The 21048-nt window shown below is 40.3% G+C and overlaps 1 protein-coding gene across 1 annotated transcript; it reads left to right on the top strand.

Annotated features, from left to right (window-relative positions):
• Positions 1–591: 591 nt before the first annotated feature.
• On the top strand, positions 592–20681 carry NINJ1 (ninjurin 1). The gene is made up of 4 exons (XM_075514099.1): positions 592–1000; positions 10475–10709; positions 15601–15762; positions 18841–20681. The coding sequence occupies exons 1-3, from the start codon at positions 929–931 to the stop codon at positions 15753–15755; spliced, it is 462 nt and encodes a 153-aa protein (XP_075370214.1). The 5' UTR covers positions 592–928; the 3' UTR covers positions 15756–15762; positions 18841–20681.
• Positions 20682–21048: the final 367 nt, after the last annotated feature.

Here is a 21048-nt window from a genome sequence, read left to right as displayed (position 1 = left end):
TAAAATTTATTTTTTACTCTGAACAGTTAAAGTTAAGTAGCAAAAGGTTTGCTTGTAACAATAACATTTTAAAATCCAATTTAAATTATTTTGCTTTGTTTCATACTTTAGGCTTACTTTACTGCGCTTGATGCCAGTTGTGTTGTTTCTGTGCATCTGAGTGTTCCTCTGATGTTCCATCACCATCAAACCTGTACGTTAATTGTTTTTATGTGCGTCCTTCACCACGGTACAGGTGGGAAAATAAGTCTAGGGAGGAAAAAAAAATAGGATAATGAAACTGAAAACCTAAAAATGCTAATGAGAATACTCTTAAAATAAAACCCTAGCCTTCAACTTTAATTTTGTCAAGATAGATTTTTCTAAAATGAAACATTTGCATACAGTACCAATTACCGATACTCCTCCCCAGAATAGCACAGACTATGATTCTTGGCCAACATTGGAAATTTGGTCTTAAAACCAAGCTGACCGTGCGAGGTAGCCGCTCAGGTCCCCAGATCCCGCTCAGCCCCAAACTCAGCTGGACCCAAGAAACTTCACCCCAAACCAAATTTTGGGCAGGAAAGAGGCCGCTGCCGCAGGGGCGGGCGCTGGGCCCCGGCTGCCCGCCGGCCCGGTCTCCGTCCCGCACGGAAACCTGCACCTGGGGGGACGCCGGGCTGCCTCTGCCAGGCGAGGAACCTCCCCGGGGCGGGCTGGAAAGACAGCCCCCGGGGCGGCGTGTGTGAGGAGGAGGGACGGGACCGCGGGGGCCGCTGTGCCAGCTTCGGGAATCGCCGCCGCGCTGGAAGCTTTCTCCTCAGCGGCCGGCGGTCCTTCCCGCGCCTGACTCGCCGAGCCGGGCCCAGCCGGGACAAAAGGGCTTCTCGCGGGCAGCCGGGGCTGGGGCCGAGGCCGAGGCCGCACCGGCCTCCCCTGCGCCGCGATGGAGTCCGGCAGCGAGACCCACGAGCTCAACGGGCAGGCCGGGGGCGCGGAGCCGGCGGTCGTCGAGCGGGTAGGGGCCGGGGGCGCTTCCCGCCGGCTGAGGCGGGCGGAGGGCGGGAGCGGGCTCGGCTGTCGCGGCGCCCGGACATGGCGGGCGGGAGCGGGGCGTGAGGAGGCGGCGGAGCCGGCCGGGAAGCGGGCCGGGGAAGCGGCGGGTCTCGCAGCAGCGGCGAGGCACGCGTGGCGGGGCCGGGGGCGGCCCAGAGCCCATCTTCGCCCGGCCGCCTGCGGGGCAGCTGCAGGTGCCCCCGCGGAGCCCTCCCGCCGAGCCGGGCCGGGCAGAAACTCCGGGAAGGGGATGGTGTGCTGACTGCTGGCGCAGTCCTGTAAGAGGTACTTCTCGATTATTATTCTTTTTTTACACGTCTTCCATTAATTCAGCACTTTTTTTGTAGGGATGCCGCTCCAAGCATCCTATTTTGTCTCACTTCAAAGATAGGCAAGTGCCAGCGAAGGACTGAAAAGAAAACCCTTCTTAGTCTTTGGCACGATGACCCCTTAGTTCCTACACATGTCAGCCGAAGGGCCATCAGATGTCCTCCCCACCCAGAAATCTCTGCCCGGAGCACACCGGCACCGCTCCGAACCTGGGAGGGTTTTTCCACCCAGATGGCTTGGGGAGAGGATGGAAAAGTTACTCAGGGATATCTACACAGGAGATAAGTGAGCACAAAAGTAGGAGGAATTACTTGAAGGGTTGGGCCTGTATCGGTTTTTTTCCCATACAGTAATCCAAATAAAAACAAGAGAAATACCCAGCTGTTTACTACTCCATGTAGTCAAAACACGACCCGAGATCTTCACTGGAAAGCATTTCATCCCATATTCTGTTTACGCATAAAGGATTTTTCCAAGCATGCCACTTATCTGAAAAGCCAGAGTGGTAAAAGAACATCTTTTATGTTGTTTTGGAAAGGACTAAACTCTAAAAAGCAGCTCTTATTCCAACCTAAGACTGCCACATAGAAACAGTTGTACTAAACCACCTTCTACGTCACTGGTAAAACTTTCTGGTTACAGACAGACTGGACTGATTGTGTAGCAGATCTGTCCTTCCTCCCTCCCTTCCTGACAAACCCTCGTAGTCATGAATATCATACCAAGGAAAAAAAACCTGGTTTTAATAAATCTTGGAAAGTACTTAAAGAGAATCAAGGCGGGTCAAACTGGTGGCCTGAAGGGGTTTCCTTTAAGCCACTGACTTCTCAGCAATTTTCTTTTTTTATTAACATAGAGTTGGGATTGCATCACAAGTACTAGTCATGGGGATTTATTTTTTTTAACTTGGTCTGCTCCAAGAATTTTTCTACAACTTTCCTGTTTTACTTCATCTTCAGTTGCAAACAGTCATAATTTTGTTACCTTTCTCATAGAAACTGCAAGTTCTACATGACTGCCATATAAAGAATAAGCAGCAAGACATACTATTGTATTGTATTATACGTATACAGTAGCACTTCAGAGAACTTTACAGACACTTTTTCATTTTCTCACCAAAAAAAAAAGTTACATGCCAGGTAAAACAGATGGGGGCAGATTTCTTAAAAAGCAACCTATGAATAGGAGATACCTTAAAAAATCCGACCAAGTTCACAATTCAGACAAACAAAAGAACACCCCAACTCAGCGGCCAACTAAACCTGGAGAGACCACAAATCTGCAGGTGCCTAAATCTTCAGTATTGGAGTCAAAAGTGCGTAAGCGTCTGCTTTTAGGAATGCTCACAGGCATCGCGACTTGGACCACCCTGGTTTGCTTACTGCCCGTCCTAGTGTCTGCCCTCCCCTCAAAATAGATTGTCTTGCATATCTTCAGCAATAGACTGCTACCTTCCCTTACGGAAGAGCTGACATGAAATGCAGTTGTCTTACCTTCAAAGCATTCAAAGCACATGAATTAAAAAAAGACTAGTTAAGCCCACTGTAATTCTGAATGAGTGGTCCCACAGTGGTTCAATAAAATAAATCAATGTGATTTATTTTAACTCCATCATTAATTTGGGTAAATTTTTTTAGCAGCTGTCAAGCTTTTGGAAGCAAGAAATTCCTTGCTTCTAATACGGGGTTGGCCTGGCATTACCTCACTGACTAATGTGAATAATTACACTTGGCAGAAGTGTCTGGGCGCTTCTGCAACAGATCTGTTCATACAAATACAGATAGTAACTGGTTTTTTGTCTTCCTCTGTTGGCTTTTCTTGTTCATGGTCCATATTGAAACAGCCTAGATTCACCGTGTTGTAAAATCTAGTTTAATTTTTCCAAGATAACAGAAAATGCTAGTTGAAAGAGTTAAAGAAGTATGAACAAGGTGAACAAGAATTGGATGGTAGAAAAGAACAGCTCTGGAATAGTTGGCTTCTATAATAGTCATTTTATTACTAAAAATGTATTCAAAATTGTATTTTAATTCATAAGTACTGTTGGGACAGGGCAGTTTCATGGCATCGTACTGCAAGTAACAAACTTCAGATTTGTAGGAACTTGAAATTATTTTACTGCATATAGAATGAAATGGCATGTTCTAAAGCATTACTTGTATCCAATTGAATTTGGAATATTTGATATACTCCAAATATTGAAAATATTGGTGATAAGTTTTTGTTTGCTTGTTTTTTGAGTAGCTAGAATAAACAAACAGTGCTTTAACAACACAAAACAGGCAGCCCACAGTCCAGTTGTGAGAAATAGTATTATAAGACCAAATCACTGGAATGAGCAGTAGTAATGCAAGACACAAAAAAAAAATCATACAGGAGAAAGCTTCTATTTAAATAGCTGTACAAACAAGTTTAAGTTATTACTTCATTTCACAAAGTTAGTCATCAGGTGTGCTGATTATTTTTAAGTCACTTAATGAGTAAAAATACTCTAACTTGGTCCTGGAACCAGTATAGCTTTAGGAAAACAGTGCTCTGCCCTGAGCTAACATGACCGTGCTTTTCCCTTTTTTTCATACTAACTTTTTAGCTCTCGGGAATCAGCATGGTTACCACTTTTTTTTTTCTTAATGTAGTCATACTTGCATTTTCTGTCTGTCTGTCTGTATATAAAGTGGCTTTTCTTAAGCTTTTTCCTTAAGTACAGGCTTTTCAAGATGCTAGAAAATTGATCCTGTCTATGAAATATGAACACAGGCTGAGTTTTTCCCTTTTTTTTTTTTAATTGCCTGCAACAGTACTGTCTCAAGATGTGAATCGAGAAGTCTCGCAAGCTAGTTAGTGTTACGCTAGGTTGGTACTTGGATGGACAGATTCCCCCCACACCCCCAAAATTAAGTTCTTAGAGGAAATGTAACTGATGATGTAGGGTTTTTTCTCTCTGGGTCAGTGCTAAGCTGAACAAGTGATCTAATGTTTTATTAGGGGAAAAGAAATAATATCTTCTGAGGAGGTATACAAAGGATCTAATAATCCATTACATAACAAATATAGCTTAAAATAATTTTGTTGGAAGAATATTTCTTTTCTTTGTAGAATATTTTCCCTATTTTTTTAGATCAGCAAGATTTCTGAGACAGAGGGGAAGTCCGATTTCAGAGTGGCCACGTATGGCCCATTAAATTTTCAGTATGTAGGTGATGGAGATGTGGACAGAAATTCCACATCTATGAGTATTATTAAATAATTGCATAAAGTTAGTAGTTCAATTCTGCAGGGTTGATCTTAGAAAAAAATAAAAGTAGAGTTCTGAAATTGTGTTCTGTTTTAGTCGTGTATTATTCCTTTTATGTCTGATCCTTCTCTCTTTTGATATAACTGGAATTTTTCCTGATCATAAAATGACCACTAAAAGATCTGGAAAAGTTTGCGGTGCAGTATTTTTCTTAAAGATGAATACTCCAAGAACTTAGAAAATTACTTTTTAAACAAAAGGGCTTTTTAGCATCTTTTTAACAGTTTTGATTAGAAAGACTATTGCAAAACACAGTAAAGAACTCCGCTGTGAGATCATTACGACTCAGCCTTGTGTTCAGACAGCCTCATTATTACATGGCAAGTTTCCGTTATTTTAAAATTAGGACTGTCCCTAAACACAAGAATTTAAGGAAGCTTTCTCCATGACATTACAAACCCAGGGGTCCTATTGATCAAGCTTGTCCGATCTCATTTTGAATCGAGGCTGTTTGGCTATTAAAAGTGTCTAAAAGCTGCCATAAAATTGCAGTAATCACTAACTTAAAATAGAAAGAAAACTGTATGTAGAGTTAGAGCAAGCCAAAGACTATGAAGACTGTATTGTTTCAGAGTAAATGTAATTGAAGGCGAAGAACCTTCTGAGAGCTTAAGGGAGGTGTTATTAATCAGAAGCACAGTTCTTAGAAACCTTGTTTGGAATATAAAAATAATAATCAGCATTATTTTCCCAGTTATCCCATACAAAACTGTGGGTCTCCTGTATTTAAAGGCATTCTACTGCATGATGATTTACAGTTAGAATACCATGGAAGTATTTAGTGCTAATACTGTACCAATACTAAAATAAGTATTTGTATGTTTTCAGAACCCAGATATGAGACTCTGGGCCTGACATGCAAAACATGTAGAGCTCTGGGTCCTGCAGTCCCGGCTGATATTAAGTAGCTGCAATTACAAATTGCAAATCAAAATTAACACAACGCAGGCTGTACTTCTGGCTTATACTTTGCAGTTTCTGGTTCTAAGTATTCATCTGGGAAATTGGAAGTTCACCTTGCTAACTGCAAAATACTGGTTTTCTAGTGGGATTTAAGAAAACATTAACCAGTCTTGTGCTACTGCAAGTATTTGTTAACTTCATTACAAGAACAGTAAATTCAGTGTTCATAACAGATCTGACTCTTGACTTGGAAATTTCAAGGTCAGGCAATATTTGCCTTTTACAGTTTTTGTGGGGCTTTTGTTTTGGCTTTTTTCTAGATTTTCTTAAAACAATCTCTTTAGGGGAACATATATATGGTGGGAAACATTTAAGAAGCTGAGTAAAGTACCTAGGAACATACTGAAAGAGAAGGAATGAATCCTAAAAACTTGCACTCAAAATCCAAATTATTTCTTTCCTCCTGCCTTCATAGGGCAGGGTGACAGAAATGAACATAACTAAGTTCTAAATACAAATGCAAAATAGGCATCATTGTCACTAGTGATTTTTTTCTCAGTGGATTACAGATGACTGGCATGTCAAAAACCCCACCTGTCTTCTCTGGACAGACTAACTGGTACATTTTGGGAAACTCAGGTCAAGTTGGACAAGAAAAAAAAAATTACTTTGGGGCTTTCTTTTTTTTTTTGGTCGGACTTCCAGCACGTTAATTTGACTACTTCAGCAGTCACTAGTGTTTGATAAATACTCTGTTGAAGAAACAGGCACATAAATTTCATCACAGGTAGCGATTTAATGCTGTAATAGAAGCAGAAATCCTTACTATAACAAGTTACTGTATTTAGCAAAGATACTTTATTATTTGTTTTCAAATGTTTCCATTTTCAGTGCTGTTTCCTTCCTGTTGAATCACCAGGTGGGTCTTAGACGTGATTCATGAAACTCAGCCTCTAAGGACATTCGCCTCAGTGCCACTTTTATTTATTTTTTAATAAATGTAATGAATAAATCCTTTCTGTATTTCAAAGGGACTCAGTTCTTCTGGGTGTACTGTTGAGATGACGAGTGAAGCAAAGCAGCAGCAAACTGTGCCAACACAGTAAGACTATGTATCCAATACCATTCAGTCCCAGTGTGAAGGTTTGGTCTTACAGAAGCGAAAAAGTGCCAGCTTCTGATGTAGCACCTTAGCTTTATCCTTGCGAACTGCAGTGCTCTGGGCAAGCAAACAGACCCTGCTGCTGTGCGGAGACGCGGAGCAGTACTGTCTGTGGGGACAGCATCGTGTGACTGTGAAAATAAGCTCTTCCACAGGGGATCCTTCCAATCACAGCCAGAGCAAGAGGGGGAGGTTTTTCAATCCTCTGCTTTTTACAAGTGTGCATAGACTAGCACGGCAGGTTGTTCTGCTCAGAGGCTGATGCTTTGTGGGCAATGGGAGACCTGGCTGCAGGCTGTTACTGACAGGGAAAGGAAGATACAGCAGTTCCAGCTACACTTGGCTCTTATGCACACACGTATGAACACACATGCTGTTTTTCCTCAGACTCATTTGGTGACACCAACTGAAGGGATCAGCTTGTCTGTACCAGGTAATTTGCATATTGAAAGTGTGTAATGAGGTGTTTTGATTACATGGAGACTGAAGCAGGTCACGTGGAATACATACTGTTCTCTTGCCAAGTGACACCTGCAGGAAAAGCCTTACTTTACATGCATCCTAGAAAATCTCCAGAAGTTTCACTTTCCCTCTCTGCAGCCCTGCAGGTGATAACAGCATAGTAAATGTCGTTTGATGCTGCGGGCTGCACATGTTGCTACATGCCTGGAATCTCCCTGAAGCCATAAAGCCACATAACAAAGTTCCCATATAATTTCTGTTGTACATGACTGTCATTATCCTGAGGTTAAGGCAACAGCTCTTCTTTCATTGCCTGGCTATATATTGCTGTGTAACACGTAGTCTGATCTTAAAAATTGCTGCCGTAGTACTGACTGCATTTGTTTCAATTCTTTTGGCGGCTGCCTTCAACTTGCTTCCAGAAGGCAAGGCTAATTTGCATTTTGGTTTTGGTTTTATGGTTTTCTAGCGTGAGTCAGGAGGTTCCATTTCTCAATCAGGAGATGGGAAATGATTGTTTCTGGGGCTTTCATGATTACAGGTCCTTTTTCCTGGCAGAAGGCAAGATCACAGGCTGCGAAAAAGCTCTGTACAGTAGAACCAACATTTCAGTTCTCCATATGCCTAGTTCCGATTCTGAACTGGTCTGCTTTCAGGAGTGGTAGCTGAAAGCCTCTTAAGAGAGTAAAATGCCATTTTTTAGAATCTAAACGTAGTAAATAGCTGAGTTGTCATTCCGGGAATAAGAAATTTTGCCTTAGTTTACCTTAGCAGCACCTGACTTTGAAAAGTCTTCTCCATTTATTGGAGTTCAGAAGTGACTCAAAACCTTTGCTTCCACTGCAGTTCAAACGCCATAGCCTGCTATTTCCACCTGCAACTTGACCATACAGAAAATTAGCGAACAGCAAGGTCCTAAAAGTGCAGCAGGACATTTCTGCAGGAAAAAGAAAAGATCATATTCTGTTGTTTATGTAGAAACTGTCTTACATCATGTAGTGACAGATGTAACTGAAAGGAAGATGTAGCCCAGACTATTTACTCTATTGTATAGTTAAAGAAAAAAGGCATGTCAAACATGATCACATTCCTACATCGAGTGACAACAAAGAAACCGGTCGTCATGTTTTCACTGCAGTCCCCCTCCATCAGGATTAAGATCTGAGTCACAGCTACCCGAGTAGTTTTTGCCTGTGCTACACACTGCAGCCTCGTAGACCAAATAGATATTTCAAAGTCAGTATTTTTCACAGGAAGGAGTTCATTAGCTACTAGACATAGGAAAAACTTCCTCTATTATGAATTTGTGACAAAATAGATCATATTACTTCTACAGTCTACGGTGAAGAGTTTCTTTTAAATCCATGCCCAGAAATTGAATTCTGCTATTACACACGTAGTTCCCCATCCCCTCTTACACTGCTAGCATTAGGTAGCCAAGAGCTAAATGTGTGTGTTTGGCTTTTTACTGTACAATAAATAGTGAAAAATGTTAGTCTGGATTTTTCTATTGAGTACTGCCAGCATATATTCCATGCTGTTTTCCATAAAGAAATGAACATCCACACCTGGTTTAGTACTTCTGGTGGATGGTATATGAGAATTACAGTGTTTTTTCTGAAGGATCCAAATGCTATAGTGGTTTAATGGACCAGGGGTTGGGACGAGGAAGCTCTCCTTGAGGAGAGAAAAGGTGACAAATGTGGCACAGATTCCCCAGCCAAATTGCATTTTTAGACTGTGGGATATAGACAAAACCAAATGAGTATCGACTTCTTCCTAACTGAAGTCTGTATCCGTCTCAGAGCCATTTTCTTCCCGGGAGCTTGGTCTCAGTAAAGAAGCTGTCTGTGTGAAGCTGCGATTACATGGCTTCCTTCTCTTTGCAGAAAAAAAGTCTGCTGCTGCCCCATGACATTTTTCACTCAGTAAAATATCTAGGCTGTGGTTGATTACAACGCGTCTGGTGAAAATAGGTCAAGTTTGGTATTTGAATGCCTTGGAAAAACTGGCAATGTGTTTGGCGTATGCATCAATATCTGTCCTATTTAAAAGGACACTTGTAGGTCTGGACAGTGGCAAACCTGTCTTTGGAGTTGGAAATTTATTAGAGTTATTAGAGCTGCTGAAGAGAGTCATTAGAGGGCGTTTTCTGCATTTGAACTAACCTTCAAAGCGAGACGTTCCTCCCAGTATTTTCTGGCAAGCGGGAACACATTTGTGCAGTAAAAAGGTCTCTTAAGAAGCAGGTTTAAAGAAGTCAGCTAGAATAAGCTTATTCTTAATATATTTTTGTATTATTTTTGAAAATAAAGTCTAGAAGTAAGAGCAGTGAGAATGAAGTTCCTAACCTGTTCAGAGACTGCAGAAAAGAGGGTTACCTACTCTTTCTTCATCACAGAGTTAGGCACCTAAGTCTAACCTAGTTACCCTAAGCTGCATCTAATCTGTAGAGAAAGAGGCACCTCTGGGAGACGAGCTGTCAAATTTCAAGTTGGGTCACATGAATCGTCATCAGGAAACACTCATTTATTCATCCTGCTGGGTTAACTAGCTCTGGTTTTCCCTGCAGTTGTTTTTTATTTTCCTGTTTGTTTGCAGGGGAATTTAAAAAAACCCAAAAACCTGCTGATGTGAAAATGGAAAAAAAAGTTTCCCTTGTAATTGGGCAGTGCTTGACAACCACAGATCACACGATATTTAAGCGGAAAAACAGGTCACTGTGTATGGATGGACCTGGACAGTGGCATGGCAGAGCAGGGAAAGAGGTCAAGCAAAGCTCATACAGTGGCCAACTTACATACAAAACCTTAAAATAAGACTCACGGGTACTTAAGGAACTATGTACATGTGTGATGACAGAGGGTGAATTTAATAAATATTTGTATTTTTAAGTATGCCTTTAGGAGTAAATTAGTTACAACAATCTGTTGTTTGCTTGATTGTTTTACAGTGGTTTTTCCCTCCCAACTTTTCTCAGTGCAAACTTTTCAGCTTTTTCAATCTTTCCTTTTCCCAGGGTAGAAACGTACTGACTGTTTAGACTGATCCTACAAGCTGGAAAAACTGCATCTGCCAAAGTGCAGTACAGACACTATTTGCTGCTCTCTTGTCAGATGAAGGACAGTGGTAACAGTGAAAAAGATGCACTGATAATTTTGGTACCGCTATTGATAGAGTAATATCAGTATGATTACAGAAATCAGTTGATGGGCCAAGTGATCTCTCACTCAGTACGCCAAATAAAAGAGATGCGAATAATCTTTTTCCTCTCCCAATTTTAGCGCAGAACATCACAGTGGTTTCAAAGAAATGGACCTATGAATATCAACCACTATGCAAATAAGAAGAGCGCTGCAGAGAGCATGTTGGACATTGCCCTGCTGATGGCCAATGCATCCCAGCTGAAAGCCGTGATGGAGCAAGGACCTTCTTTTTCCTTTTACGTCCCACTTATCGTTCTTATCAGCCTGTCGCTCATACTGCAAGTTATGGTGGGAGTGCTCCTGATATTCCTTGGTATGTAGGAACAGCAAGAACCATTGACGTGTATTTTTCTTATAGGATGCAACCAATAAGATGGTATATAAGATGGTATATAGACTCCCCATTTATTTTTAAAAAGCTGTTATATTTGAAAGTCTTTACCTCAGAATTGATTAAAGTTTTCTCTTAAGATTATAGAAATACTGCAACAAAAGGAATAAGGGCAGCTTTATGTGGAATCTTCAATTTTTATCAACTTCCTCATACTCATTTGCCCAGAGTATATTTTTCTTTTCAGAAGGCCTGAGGAGGAAGGAAAATGATGAAATACTGTAAAAGAAACATTAATAGGCCAGTTGATAAGATCATGCAGCGTGCCCAGTTTCATAATACTGTTTCTGGCAAGACCTGTTACTTAATCTTATGACTGAAATGTATTTGTTCCATATCAGTCATATCGTAAGTAATATTATAAGAATATATTGTGAACGTAGAACTCCGAAACAGAAGGGAAAGTTGAAATGTCCATCTTCATGTTGGTGTGGCATATTGTCTTCAGTTTGTTTGTGTTTCTGCAATCAAATTGAAGGTTTGATAGCAAAGGCTTGACAATAATGAAAAAAACCCCTTAGTTTTAAATTTAGGAAATTATTCAAAGCATCCTAAATTTCTAGGTGGGGAATGGTAGAAATGTAGTTGTTATTGTTAATTTTCAAACCTGTGTTAAACTGAAATTAAAGTTAAAAAGAAAAATAGGCTACTTGGAGCAAGATTTCACCATAAGAACATACCTCATCTATTATCCACGTACTGTGACTTCAGTCAAAAAATTTGAAATTACATATAATACAAAAACACAGTCCCAGTAGCATCCTGGGACTACAAATAGATTGTCTGGAATTCTGCTTATCACTAGGGAAACCTTTTCTACTTTCTACCAAAGAAATGTGATGCAATACCTTTAACATATGCTAGAAATCGTTTCAAGAGAATGAGTTCAAATAGGAGTTGTGTTAGTGTGTGCTTTGGACACATTTAATGAGATAGCTGTAGAATTAGTTCCCTGCTCCTTGCCTTCCCCCCTCTCCCCTTTCTGTCTTATTTGTTGAATTATGGACCTTCACATTCATAGAAGTTCAATGAGCATCTTTGCTATTGTCAAAAATAGAGGTTCCACTATTCAGTATTAATAGGTACAATGCTGTGAGGACAAGAACCAGTACTTACCACTAAAATTTAGGTATTTTAAGTTAGTATTGCTAGACTAGTAGCACACATATGTCCTACACCCTCTGCCTTATTCTGTAAGGCAGAATATTGATCTAAGTAGCTGTAGAACCAGGCTCATTTCTAAAACAATGTCATCACTAAGTGGGCATGAATTACACAAAAAAGCCCAACTAAAACTCCACAGAGAGTGGAGATACAGCACTCTTCTGGAAATCTGAGTTTTCTGTTTTGACCTTAAACAAGTCTTCAATACTCCTCTTTGCTACCTTAACCTACTGTGATATTTTCCCCCATGCTTTTGCAAGGCAAAATGCAAAAAGAATCCAGTGGCACTTTGCAAAGTTGCTGAAAACCTGTGACATCCATTAGCAGCACCCAAAACCCTAGGCCATAACTTTGGAGAGTCGATTAGAGATACCTGTAGAAATCAGAGCAAATGTTTAGGTTTCAGCATCAGTTAAACCCCATTATTCACTGAAATAAATGACGCCTTCACTGATAGGAAACAGCTATGGATCACTTTTGCTAGTGATATATGATCATTTATTCTCATAACTTTTTTCAAATCTTTCCCTTTAAATTAATGGGTACTATATGACAGATCTTAAGTCTACCGTAGATGAAAAGCCTTGAAGGTTATAGCCAGAGTTCACACATGGCATTTACTAAGTTATAGGTGCCACCTTTGGCATCTCTGTTAGTCTTTCAATGTTCTGGTTTTTAGCACAACTGAAAAAACAACTTCCTCTTCAAGGAGGAAGTTCCTAGGAAACTAGGATACATAAGGCTTCTCATGTTGATATGCAGCTGACGTAGCTTTTTTCTTTCTTACAAAAGAGACGGCATACAGCTGTCTCTGCATTTGGTAGAGTTGGTACAAGAGCAAAATCCAGGTCCTGGCTCAGAGGAGATTCCAGAAAGGGACTGGAAAAAGCAACCCGATGATACTGGGGGCTCTGGGAAAAGTCATGGAAAAATCAGCAAAACACCTATATGTTTGTTTGTTGCAGGCATCTCCCTAGGGGTTGTTTCAGTTAAGCAGGCTTTGAGGCTGTAAACAAGTTCCGTTTTTTCTTGGGCAATAATTTCTCAATACATGCTGAGACATTGCTTTTTAATGCTTGTTTCTGCCAGACATTGCCAAAGTGGCTTCCACCTCTGTAATTTTTATCTTTGTCATATTGAGAGTAAAGAGAGTACCCAGCAGCCCCAACTCCGAAGTTGGGCTGAGGTAGAGTTCACAGACCACTTAGCAAATAGTGAGATTCATCAGGAGTTCAGCCTGTGCTCTGCAGTCAGCAGTGGCTGTAGGTTTGGTGTACCGAGGGTGACAAAGCCATCGGCTTATAGTGGTATGCTGTTGGAGTGATGCTGTCATGCTGAGGTCAAAAGTGCTGAAGATAGGATGTGAAGGTACAAAGATACAGGCATCATAGCAAGAACTTGCTTTTCACAATGTGTATTTGGTAGTTTTGGCCTGCGGGAACAGTTTGCCTTTCCGTCCAGCCACAAAATTCTGCTTCTTACAAGCTCTCACAAGTCCAAACAAAACTCTGTGCAACCATCCAGTTTCCTTCCTTGAGAGAGAGTTTTATCCCAGGAGCTACCAGTTCTCTACTAGAGATTAAAAGCTTTTCCTTCTTCAAAAGAGCCTTTCACAAAAACATTTTGAAAAATGTTCAGCAAACTTGTCCTTGAAAGTGATTTGGTAAACTTAACTTTTTGGAAGAAAAGCAAAGAATGTCTTGAAATAGTTTAAGTGGCATGAAATCATAGTAATCTAATCCCACTATAATAAAATACTTAAAGAATAACTGTTCTTAAGAACATTTTGACAAACACCCTCATCTTAAGTACTATAATCGCAAAGATAGGATTACTGCAATTCTACTTCAGAATTTAGAGCGCCGCCTAAACTGACAAGCAATACTTCTCTTCTCTGAACCGTATTTGGACAAAGGGACAGCTCTGAAAGTGTCAGTTCTCCTTTAAGCATGATTTCTTTTAAATCACAAAACATGTTAGGCCATTATTGCCTTTTCTTTTTTAAACCAACAGTCTGAAATGCTTTTCTTCCATACTTCAGGATTAATTATTCCATTTCATTTATTCTGCTCCATTCACATAACAGTACTAGACTCCTTCCAGGTACTGTTGGGATGCAAGCATCCATGTAGCTCCAGGTGCTTTACAGACATGTATAAACTCATTTTCAGGGTTAAGTACTGCTGAGCTTAAATTATTTCATGCATACACAGGTGTGCAGTAGCTTAAGCTTCTCAGATAGTTCCCCCACGCTGTTCTTCAGTGCTTTGACTGGCCTGTGATGTTTGACTGCTTTAGCAAACAGGACTTGAACAGGTGCCCAGAATTCCTTGAAACCAAAACAGCATTAGACTTCCTAATTAGGGACACCAAGTGAACCTGGCTTTTAATACTTCAGCATCACGGGTGTGTTTGCTGCCACTTCTACTTAACTGCTTCAACAAGCGAGTCTTGGTTCTGTGGTTAAGTTCTGCAGTGTTGACAGCGTCATTATGTTAAAAGCAAATAACAAAGTTTATCTCATGCAGTAGAGTGGTAAGCTACACGACTATGTATGTGCCTATCAGAAGGAGCTCAGTTTTATTTATGTTACTGTAAAAATTTGTCAGGTATAAACTTTCTCTCATATGTCCTGTACATGCACACACAAGCTCCAGTGATCGACGCATTTAAGAACTAGGAGTCTTAAAAGACAAAAACCATTCTCAAAACATGCTCCAGAATTCATAGGCAGTCATTCCACCAGCCTAAAAGAAATTTCTTAGAGGCTCTGAGTTGCAGAGCCCTTACTGCTGGAGAACAGAGACAGAGGAAAATCTTGGGTTTCCGCATGATGCCAGGCAAGTGCCCCCAGACTTCTTACTGTCCTATACAAGCACATGCTTTACTCTATCATCAAGTCTATTATCAGTCCAATAACTCATTTATATGTTTTCACAAGGCCTGGAATCGAAGCTTAAATTAAATTAATACTATCTCCCTTGTGTGTTCCTCCCTCACTCCCATTAGCAGCTGAACCAAAGAACAACTGCAAGAAACAAAAGAAAATGTTTACACAGCTGATGCTCTCTGTAAAAAGGACTGCAGCTACACTGCTTTGAAATCTTCCTGTGTTTAACAGATATAGTTCCCTTGCTTTCTAAAAACAGAATCAATGCAAAAGCAGGGAGTACAGCTGGGGAAGGGCACCAGTACAAAAAACAATCCAGCACTGGTAAAGGGATTGGGCTGTCTGCAAAGAACCTGTAGCATTTTAACTGTAGGAAATTTAACTTCATTCCATCCTGTCAGGGCTTCAAGCTTCATGTATTCATGAAATAATTTTTAAATGCTTAAAGTCTACAACAAAACTAGGTTTCAAAAGATCAAGAACTCAGAAGATTTCTAGTAATGTTTGTTTATCCGTTACTTCCCATGTGCATCCGCAGAGATTAGGTGCTAATTACTGGAAGCTAATAGGCTCCTTGTGGTTAAAGATGGTCTCCTTAGCAGTTTTACTGACACTGCAGAATCTTACTTCCCTTTTAAGTATGACTGCTGCAAATAGCTCCGTGTAAGAGAAATTATTGAACTACATGAGTAGCAAAGACTTTTATTCTGGATTTTGAAATATACATATAATTAAAACTTTTTTCCTTTCTCTTTGAAGTAAAATATGACCTTAACAATCCTGCAAAACATGGAAGGCTGGATTTCCTCAACAACCTTGCAACTGGACTAGTATTCATTATAGTAGTTGTGAATATTTTTATCACTGCCTTTGGAGTGCAGAAGCCAGTTGCTGAGTCGGTATCAAGACAGTAAGTACAAGGTGAGTGTGGTCTCTCTGCACCATAAGGTAGTAGGGCATAGCATACAAGAATGCAGTGCGCACTAGGGCATAGCTTTGAAAATAGCCACGAGCTTATCTATACAGTTCTAGCCTTCACAGATAAATGAGTTTACTTCAGACTACTGCAGAAGCAGAGCTACTAGGAACCACTAAGTTATTACAGTGTATTTGTAAATGTAGAGTTCAAAAGTTGATGGCAGCATCTTACGTTGTCAGGGGCCCCTTGCATGTGTCACGCACAGGAAGTGTAAAGATTGTCCTTCTGGCTTAGCCACTTCTTTCCCTCATTGCTAACTAAGCCAAGAAGGGAAATAATATTGTTTTGCTTTCCTCCAAATGCCTCTTCCTTTTTTTTAGAAAGGTTTGCAGTATACTGCCTCTAGTCTGTTATGAACACTGAAGTCTTAATCTTTGTCCAAGTAACTAGGGCTATTAAGTCCAACATATAATATTACACATCATCGGAGCCCTTCAGTTCCTATGCAGGTAGTGTGGCTTTTCTGTCCTCCCAAGCTGCGGGGCTTTTGCTTGGTGGGAGACTCAGTGCACAAAGATGTGCACTATCACTTTACCTGATACATGCGGCCATTTAGAACAATATCATTTGCTCTACCTGCATATTGAAGTTCGTTATTTACTTATACAGAAGGATAAATATGGGAATTGTGGGAATCAAAATGGATATCCTCCTAGCATCATAGCTATGATGAACAATTTGGGAGGAGATAAACCTAAATTGTAGGCTTGTAGCCCAAGAAGCACTGTAGTCCAACATCTGCCTTTAAAATAGCACTGCTAAGTATGTGTGTGCCAACATTGCTCTGGCTCTTTATCTTCCAAATCTCAAATCATGTTCAGAAGACCTGCTGACGAAGGAATTACTTGACTTTCCTGGCAATCCATGATACACTGGCTACTATGCAGACAGTCCATACGTGTAACATTATTGGTTTGAGTTAACTTCCAGATGAAACTCCTTCTCCATGAAAAAGAAGATACAAGGCCTTTAAACCCTTAATCTGAAGATGAATGGCATGACAGAAATCTGTAACAAGAATGGAAGCCAGACCAAAATCTATCAGGACTCTAAACAGCATGGGGGGAAATCAGTGCAACAAATTACTAGGAAGATGAAGAATGAAATTAATTTATTTCAGGGTATGGGCGGAATTATCTGCTTTAAACAAAACCTGTGAAATTTTGGCAGTGAAACAAGAAGTTTTATTGAATTTTTCTGGCCATAGTCTCTACAAATAAACTAATAAATATTTAATTTTAGCAGCAAAAAGCACATAGCTTATCTGAGATATTATCAGAATTGTAGGTACAACATCCATCTCAGCAGTACTTATTAAAACAATACTGAAACACTAACCACAAAATTGCACTGGCAAATCCAAGAGAACTGAATGAAGGTTTATTGGAATTTTAGCTGTCTTCACAGGAAAAAACATGCACCATAGCCAGGAACAGAGGCAGAGACAAGAATCTGAAATAGGCCTCAAGAAATTCAAATAATGGACAAGTTGGCATACCAGAATCCCAGCCACACCTCTTTTTGATACAGTGAAAGAAAAACTTAAGAGGGAAGAGAGGAGAAGCAGTTTTTGCTTGTCACACTGACGTATGCTGAGTAGAGAGGAAGATGAGTTGACAATCCAATCTCAAGCAGTTACTGCCTTAATATAATGGTATATTGAGAAGTCAGCTAACAGCCAGAAGGTAGGTGTCACACACCTTGCCTTACCAGGATACTGGATGGGTGAGCTCACCCACATTTCGTCCGCTATTTCTCTACTAGCACCGCGTTCTCTAATGAGGTGTCTCACTGATTCTCCCCAGTACCAGTGCCAGCTCTGCTCCCTTTTCGATCTCTCACTGGCTTTTAGATGCTGCTTCTGCAGTGCTTCCCAAACACAACTGCAGTATTTCTCTACAGCAGAACTCAGTACTGAAGTGCTTTGAAGAACCCTACAGCTGTTACAGAGTTTGCAGGACATCTGTTTTGTGTGCTACAAGCCAATTCAGCTCTGGGCAGCACCAATGTGCTTCTGAACATTGCTAGGCATTAGCTCTTTAAACATGTAAAGTGCATCCCCCTGCAAATTTCTCCCACCTGTCCATGGACTTTGTCTCCTTTCCCCTTCCTTCACACACATATGTGGCTAAGTCTTATGGAAACATCAGTGGTTTTGTGCAGTGTCTTGCTGCTTAGCTGGCACCGTCTGGAAAGAAGGGGCTCTTTGCAGCATTTGTGTTGGAGTTTCTCCTACTATTCCTTCTGCTCTCCATAAACTGTCAACCCAAGGGTTTTTGTGGCTTAATGATGACTAGGATTGTGGAATCTCTAGTTAGAAAGCTAGGTCTTAAATGAGAAACGAGTTCACATGTAACTTGTCTGAGATCATCATGAGAGCATGAAACACAGTTCTGCCTAGTGGATGGTACTAGCTCATACAGCTGTATATCATATACTGCATATAGCTATGCGCTGCCATAGTATTTGTTCACATACATAAACGTGATTGGTATCTACTGCTGAAATTGGTTTAATAAACTTGCAGTGCCCCAATAAGGAGAAACAGTAGCTGTTTTATGTAACCTCAGGTAGAGGCAAGACCAAAGGATGTTTAAAGAAAGTGTACCTCTGTACAAAAGCAGCAGCTGTGTGATCCTGCCTTCGTGCTTCTCACAGATGCAGTTTCTTATAAAATGGCCAAATGTCTGGGACCTGTGTTTTTTTGTTCCACACTTGTTAAATGTGGAAGTTCTTCATTGCTTTGGAACACTACATCTGTTGTTTGCTCATTTGTACATATTGCCCTTGCTAAAAACACCTAGTCATCTGAATGTAACTTGAAAAATAAGTCTTTTTCAGTCTGCTGCCACAACCTCCTCAAAGTCCTGAGAGAAGTGAGTGGCCACCATTTTCTGGCTTCACCTTCACTGTTATGCACACTTTTCCAAAGAAAACTTAATTCCCCCTTTAAGGCAAATTTGTAATTTGCTATAATTCCTGTATCACTAACATCTGAATATCTTTGTTTTCTGTTTCAGAAACCTGAGGCATTCATTCTTCCGTAGATGCTATTCACACTTCAGCCAGTTGCACTTGGGCACAGTGGGAAAAAAATAATCTGAAGAAGCTGGACATATCGAGCAGCTTTCTCAAGTTTCCAACAACCAACACATTTGTGCACCTAAAATTTTACAATGTGTTAATATTTAAACTGTTCGGCATCTAAGGAAAGGTTGGGTTTGACCCAAGGACATTGTTTTTGTGGAATATTGGCATTTCAATTTCTGTAGAAACTAATTGTTTTTCAGAGAAGTGGCATAAGCTCATCAAACAAGGTAATATCAACTGGTGGCACTTCACAGGACTTCCCATTTTCCATGCCTTTTGGTTTTGTGGCAATTTGTCATTTCCAGCGTGGTAAGAAATGGCAGGCCTTCAGTTCTGGCACGGTCACATTGTCCTTTATTTCACTTGCTTGGCACCAAACCTACGTACTCCATAGCACAGCAGTGGTCTTCCTTTGCAGCGTGCAAAGACTTGCCTTGGTTTCTTTTTTTTCACTCTAGCTAAAGCAAAGATGAGACAAACAGAAATAGTAGGCTACCTTTTGTCTAGTTTTGCTCACAGGTAGTTGTTTGTCCTGTTTCTTCATCTCTGGACCACACTTAAAATTTCCTTCTCCTTTGTGCCCAGACACAAATAGCCTAATTGCTAATAGTTTCTTACTATTTACCTCTATACTCTGTATTCTGTGCATTATATATAGTTCTGGAAACCCTGTTAGAAGCGCTACTTTTTCTAGGCCCAACTGGAAAACTAGAGGATACAGGGTGAACTTTACCTGCTAAACTGGTACTGAGCACCTGTCAGCATTTCAAGTAGCAAACTGAAAGAAGTTTATCCCTCTATAACTTTTCTCTCTTCTCTTCCCAAGATTGATTGCTGCAGTTGTGTTACTCTTATGAGTTTATGACTAAAAGCATCACTAATTTTTTAATTTTTATTTTTAAATATATATAGAGATATAAATATCTTCTAGGTTCTTACCTGCTGGCTCAGGGACTGACACTTTTTTCTAAATACACTGTTGCTAGTAATGGTGTAGGTTATAAAAATTTCTACAACAAAAACATTTCAGTCTTTTTATTTCCAAAGTATCACATCTGCAATCAGAAAAATCCTAGTTTTCTAGAGTGTGCTTACTTGTAGATACAGATTTGTACTATTACATTTCCTTACCGTTAATTTTTAAATGCTCTCTTGTACATGTTAATAGAAGTTTGACTTCCATGTGTCTCATCTCATTTACAATTTTTATTGATCACATTTCTCTTTAGTTATGTCTCAAGGCCCATGGATGTACCATATGTTCATATGTTCATTTACCTGTTCTGTAAGAATTACTAAGAGAAAACAAATCAGAAACTTGCGTGGTTAGTAATGGAATAGACATTCTTTTTTATTTTTTAATTCATCTTTTGCTGGTTCATTTCCAACTTAACACATATTTAACCAGTATCTAGCAAGCAATGGTTTTAATTGTGCGTGTTGTACTAATTTAAACGTAGCTCTGAAAAAGTTCTGAATGGGTATTCAGGACAATTTTCCTTATTTATTTTTTACAAACCAGCGAACTGTTGAAGGACTATTCCTACATACTTGTGCTATCACAGTTTCGATGCTGTAGTGTAGTGAATTTACTGGCCAAATAGCAGTGCTGAAAACCTTAAAAACTCTTATTTTGGAGAAAATAGGTGACTGTAGGCAGAGCCCTTCCAAGCGTGAAATTTATCTGTGGCTCAACATCGGGCAGTGATTTTGATAAGATTCTTGAATGTAACAGCTTTGTTACCTTTCACCTTTTTACTCACTGGAGTATTTGTCCTTACTACCTTAAAGGCAGATGCAACAGACGCCCAGGCTGTACTGATGTTTACCGTATTTATACGTGGTGGTCATTTGGCCCAATTTTGAATGTAGCTTTCCATTCCTGTGCTCCTTACTGCCTCGGCCCTCTCTTACGAGCATGATCGTGTTTGTCTTGCACTGAAACACTTGAAAGCAGTCGGACGGGGGGTGCAGTACAGACATACCAGGTCTTTTCCCTTTTTATTTGCCTCATTATTGGACCATAATTTTTCAGGTCACTCAAGCAAACAAGCTGTTACAGTAGGTTTCTCCTGAAAAATATAATAGCTGTTCATATAGCATCTTTACTGCTAAGCTGTTGTCCAACAGAAACTACC

The sequence above is a fragment of the Mycteria americana genome, chromosome 11, assembly GCF_035582795.1.
Source record: "Mycteria americana isolate JAX WOST 10 ecotype Jacksonville Zoo and Gardens chromosome 11, USCA_MyAme_1.0, whole genome shotgun sequence".
In the NCBI taxonomy this organism is placed as follows: Eukaryota; Metazoa; Chordata; class Aves; order Ciconiiformes; family Ciconiidae; genus Mycteria; species Mycteria americana.
This window is presented reverse-complemented; position numbering and strand designations above follow the sequence as displayed.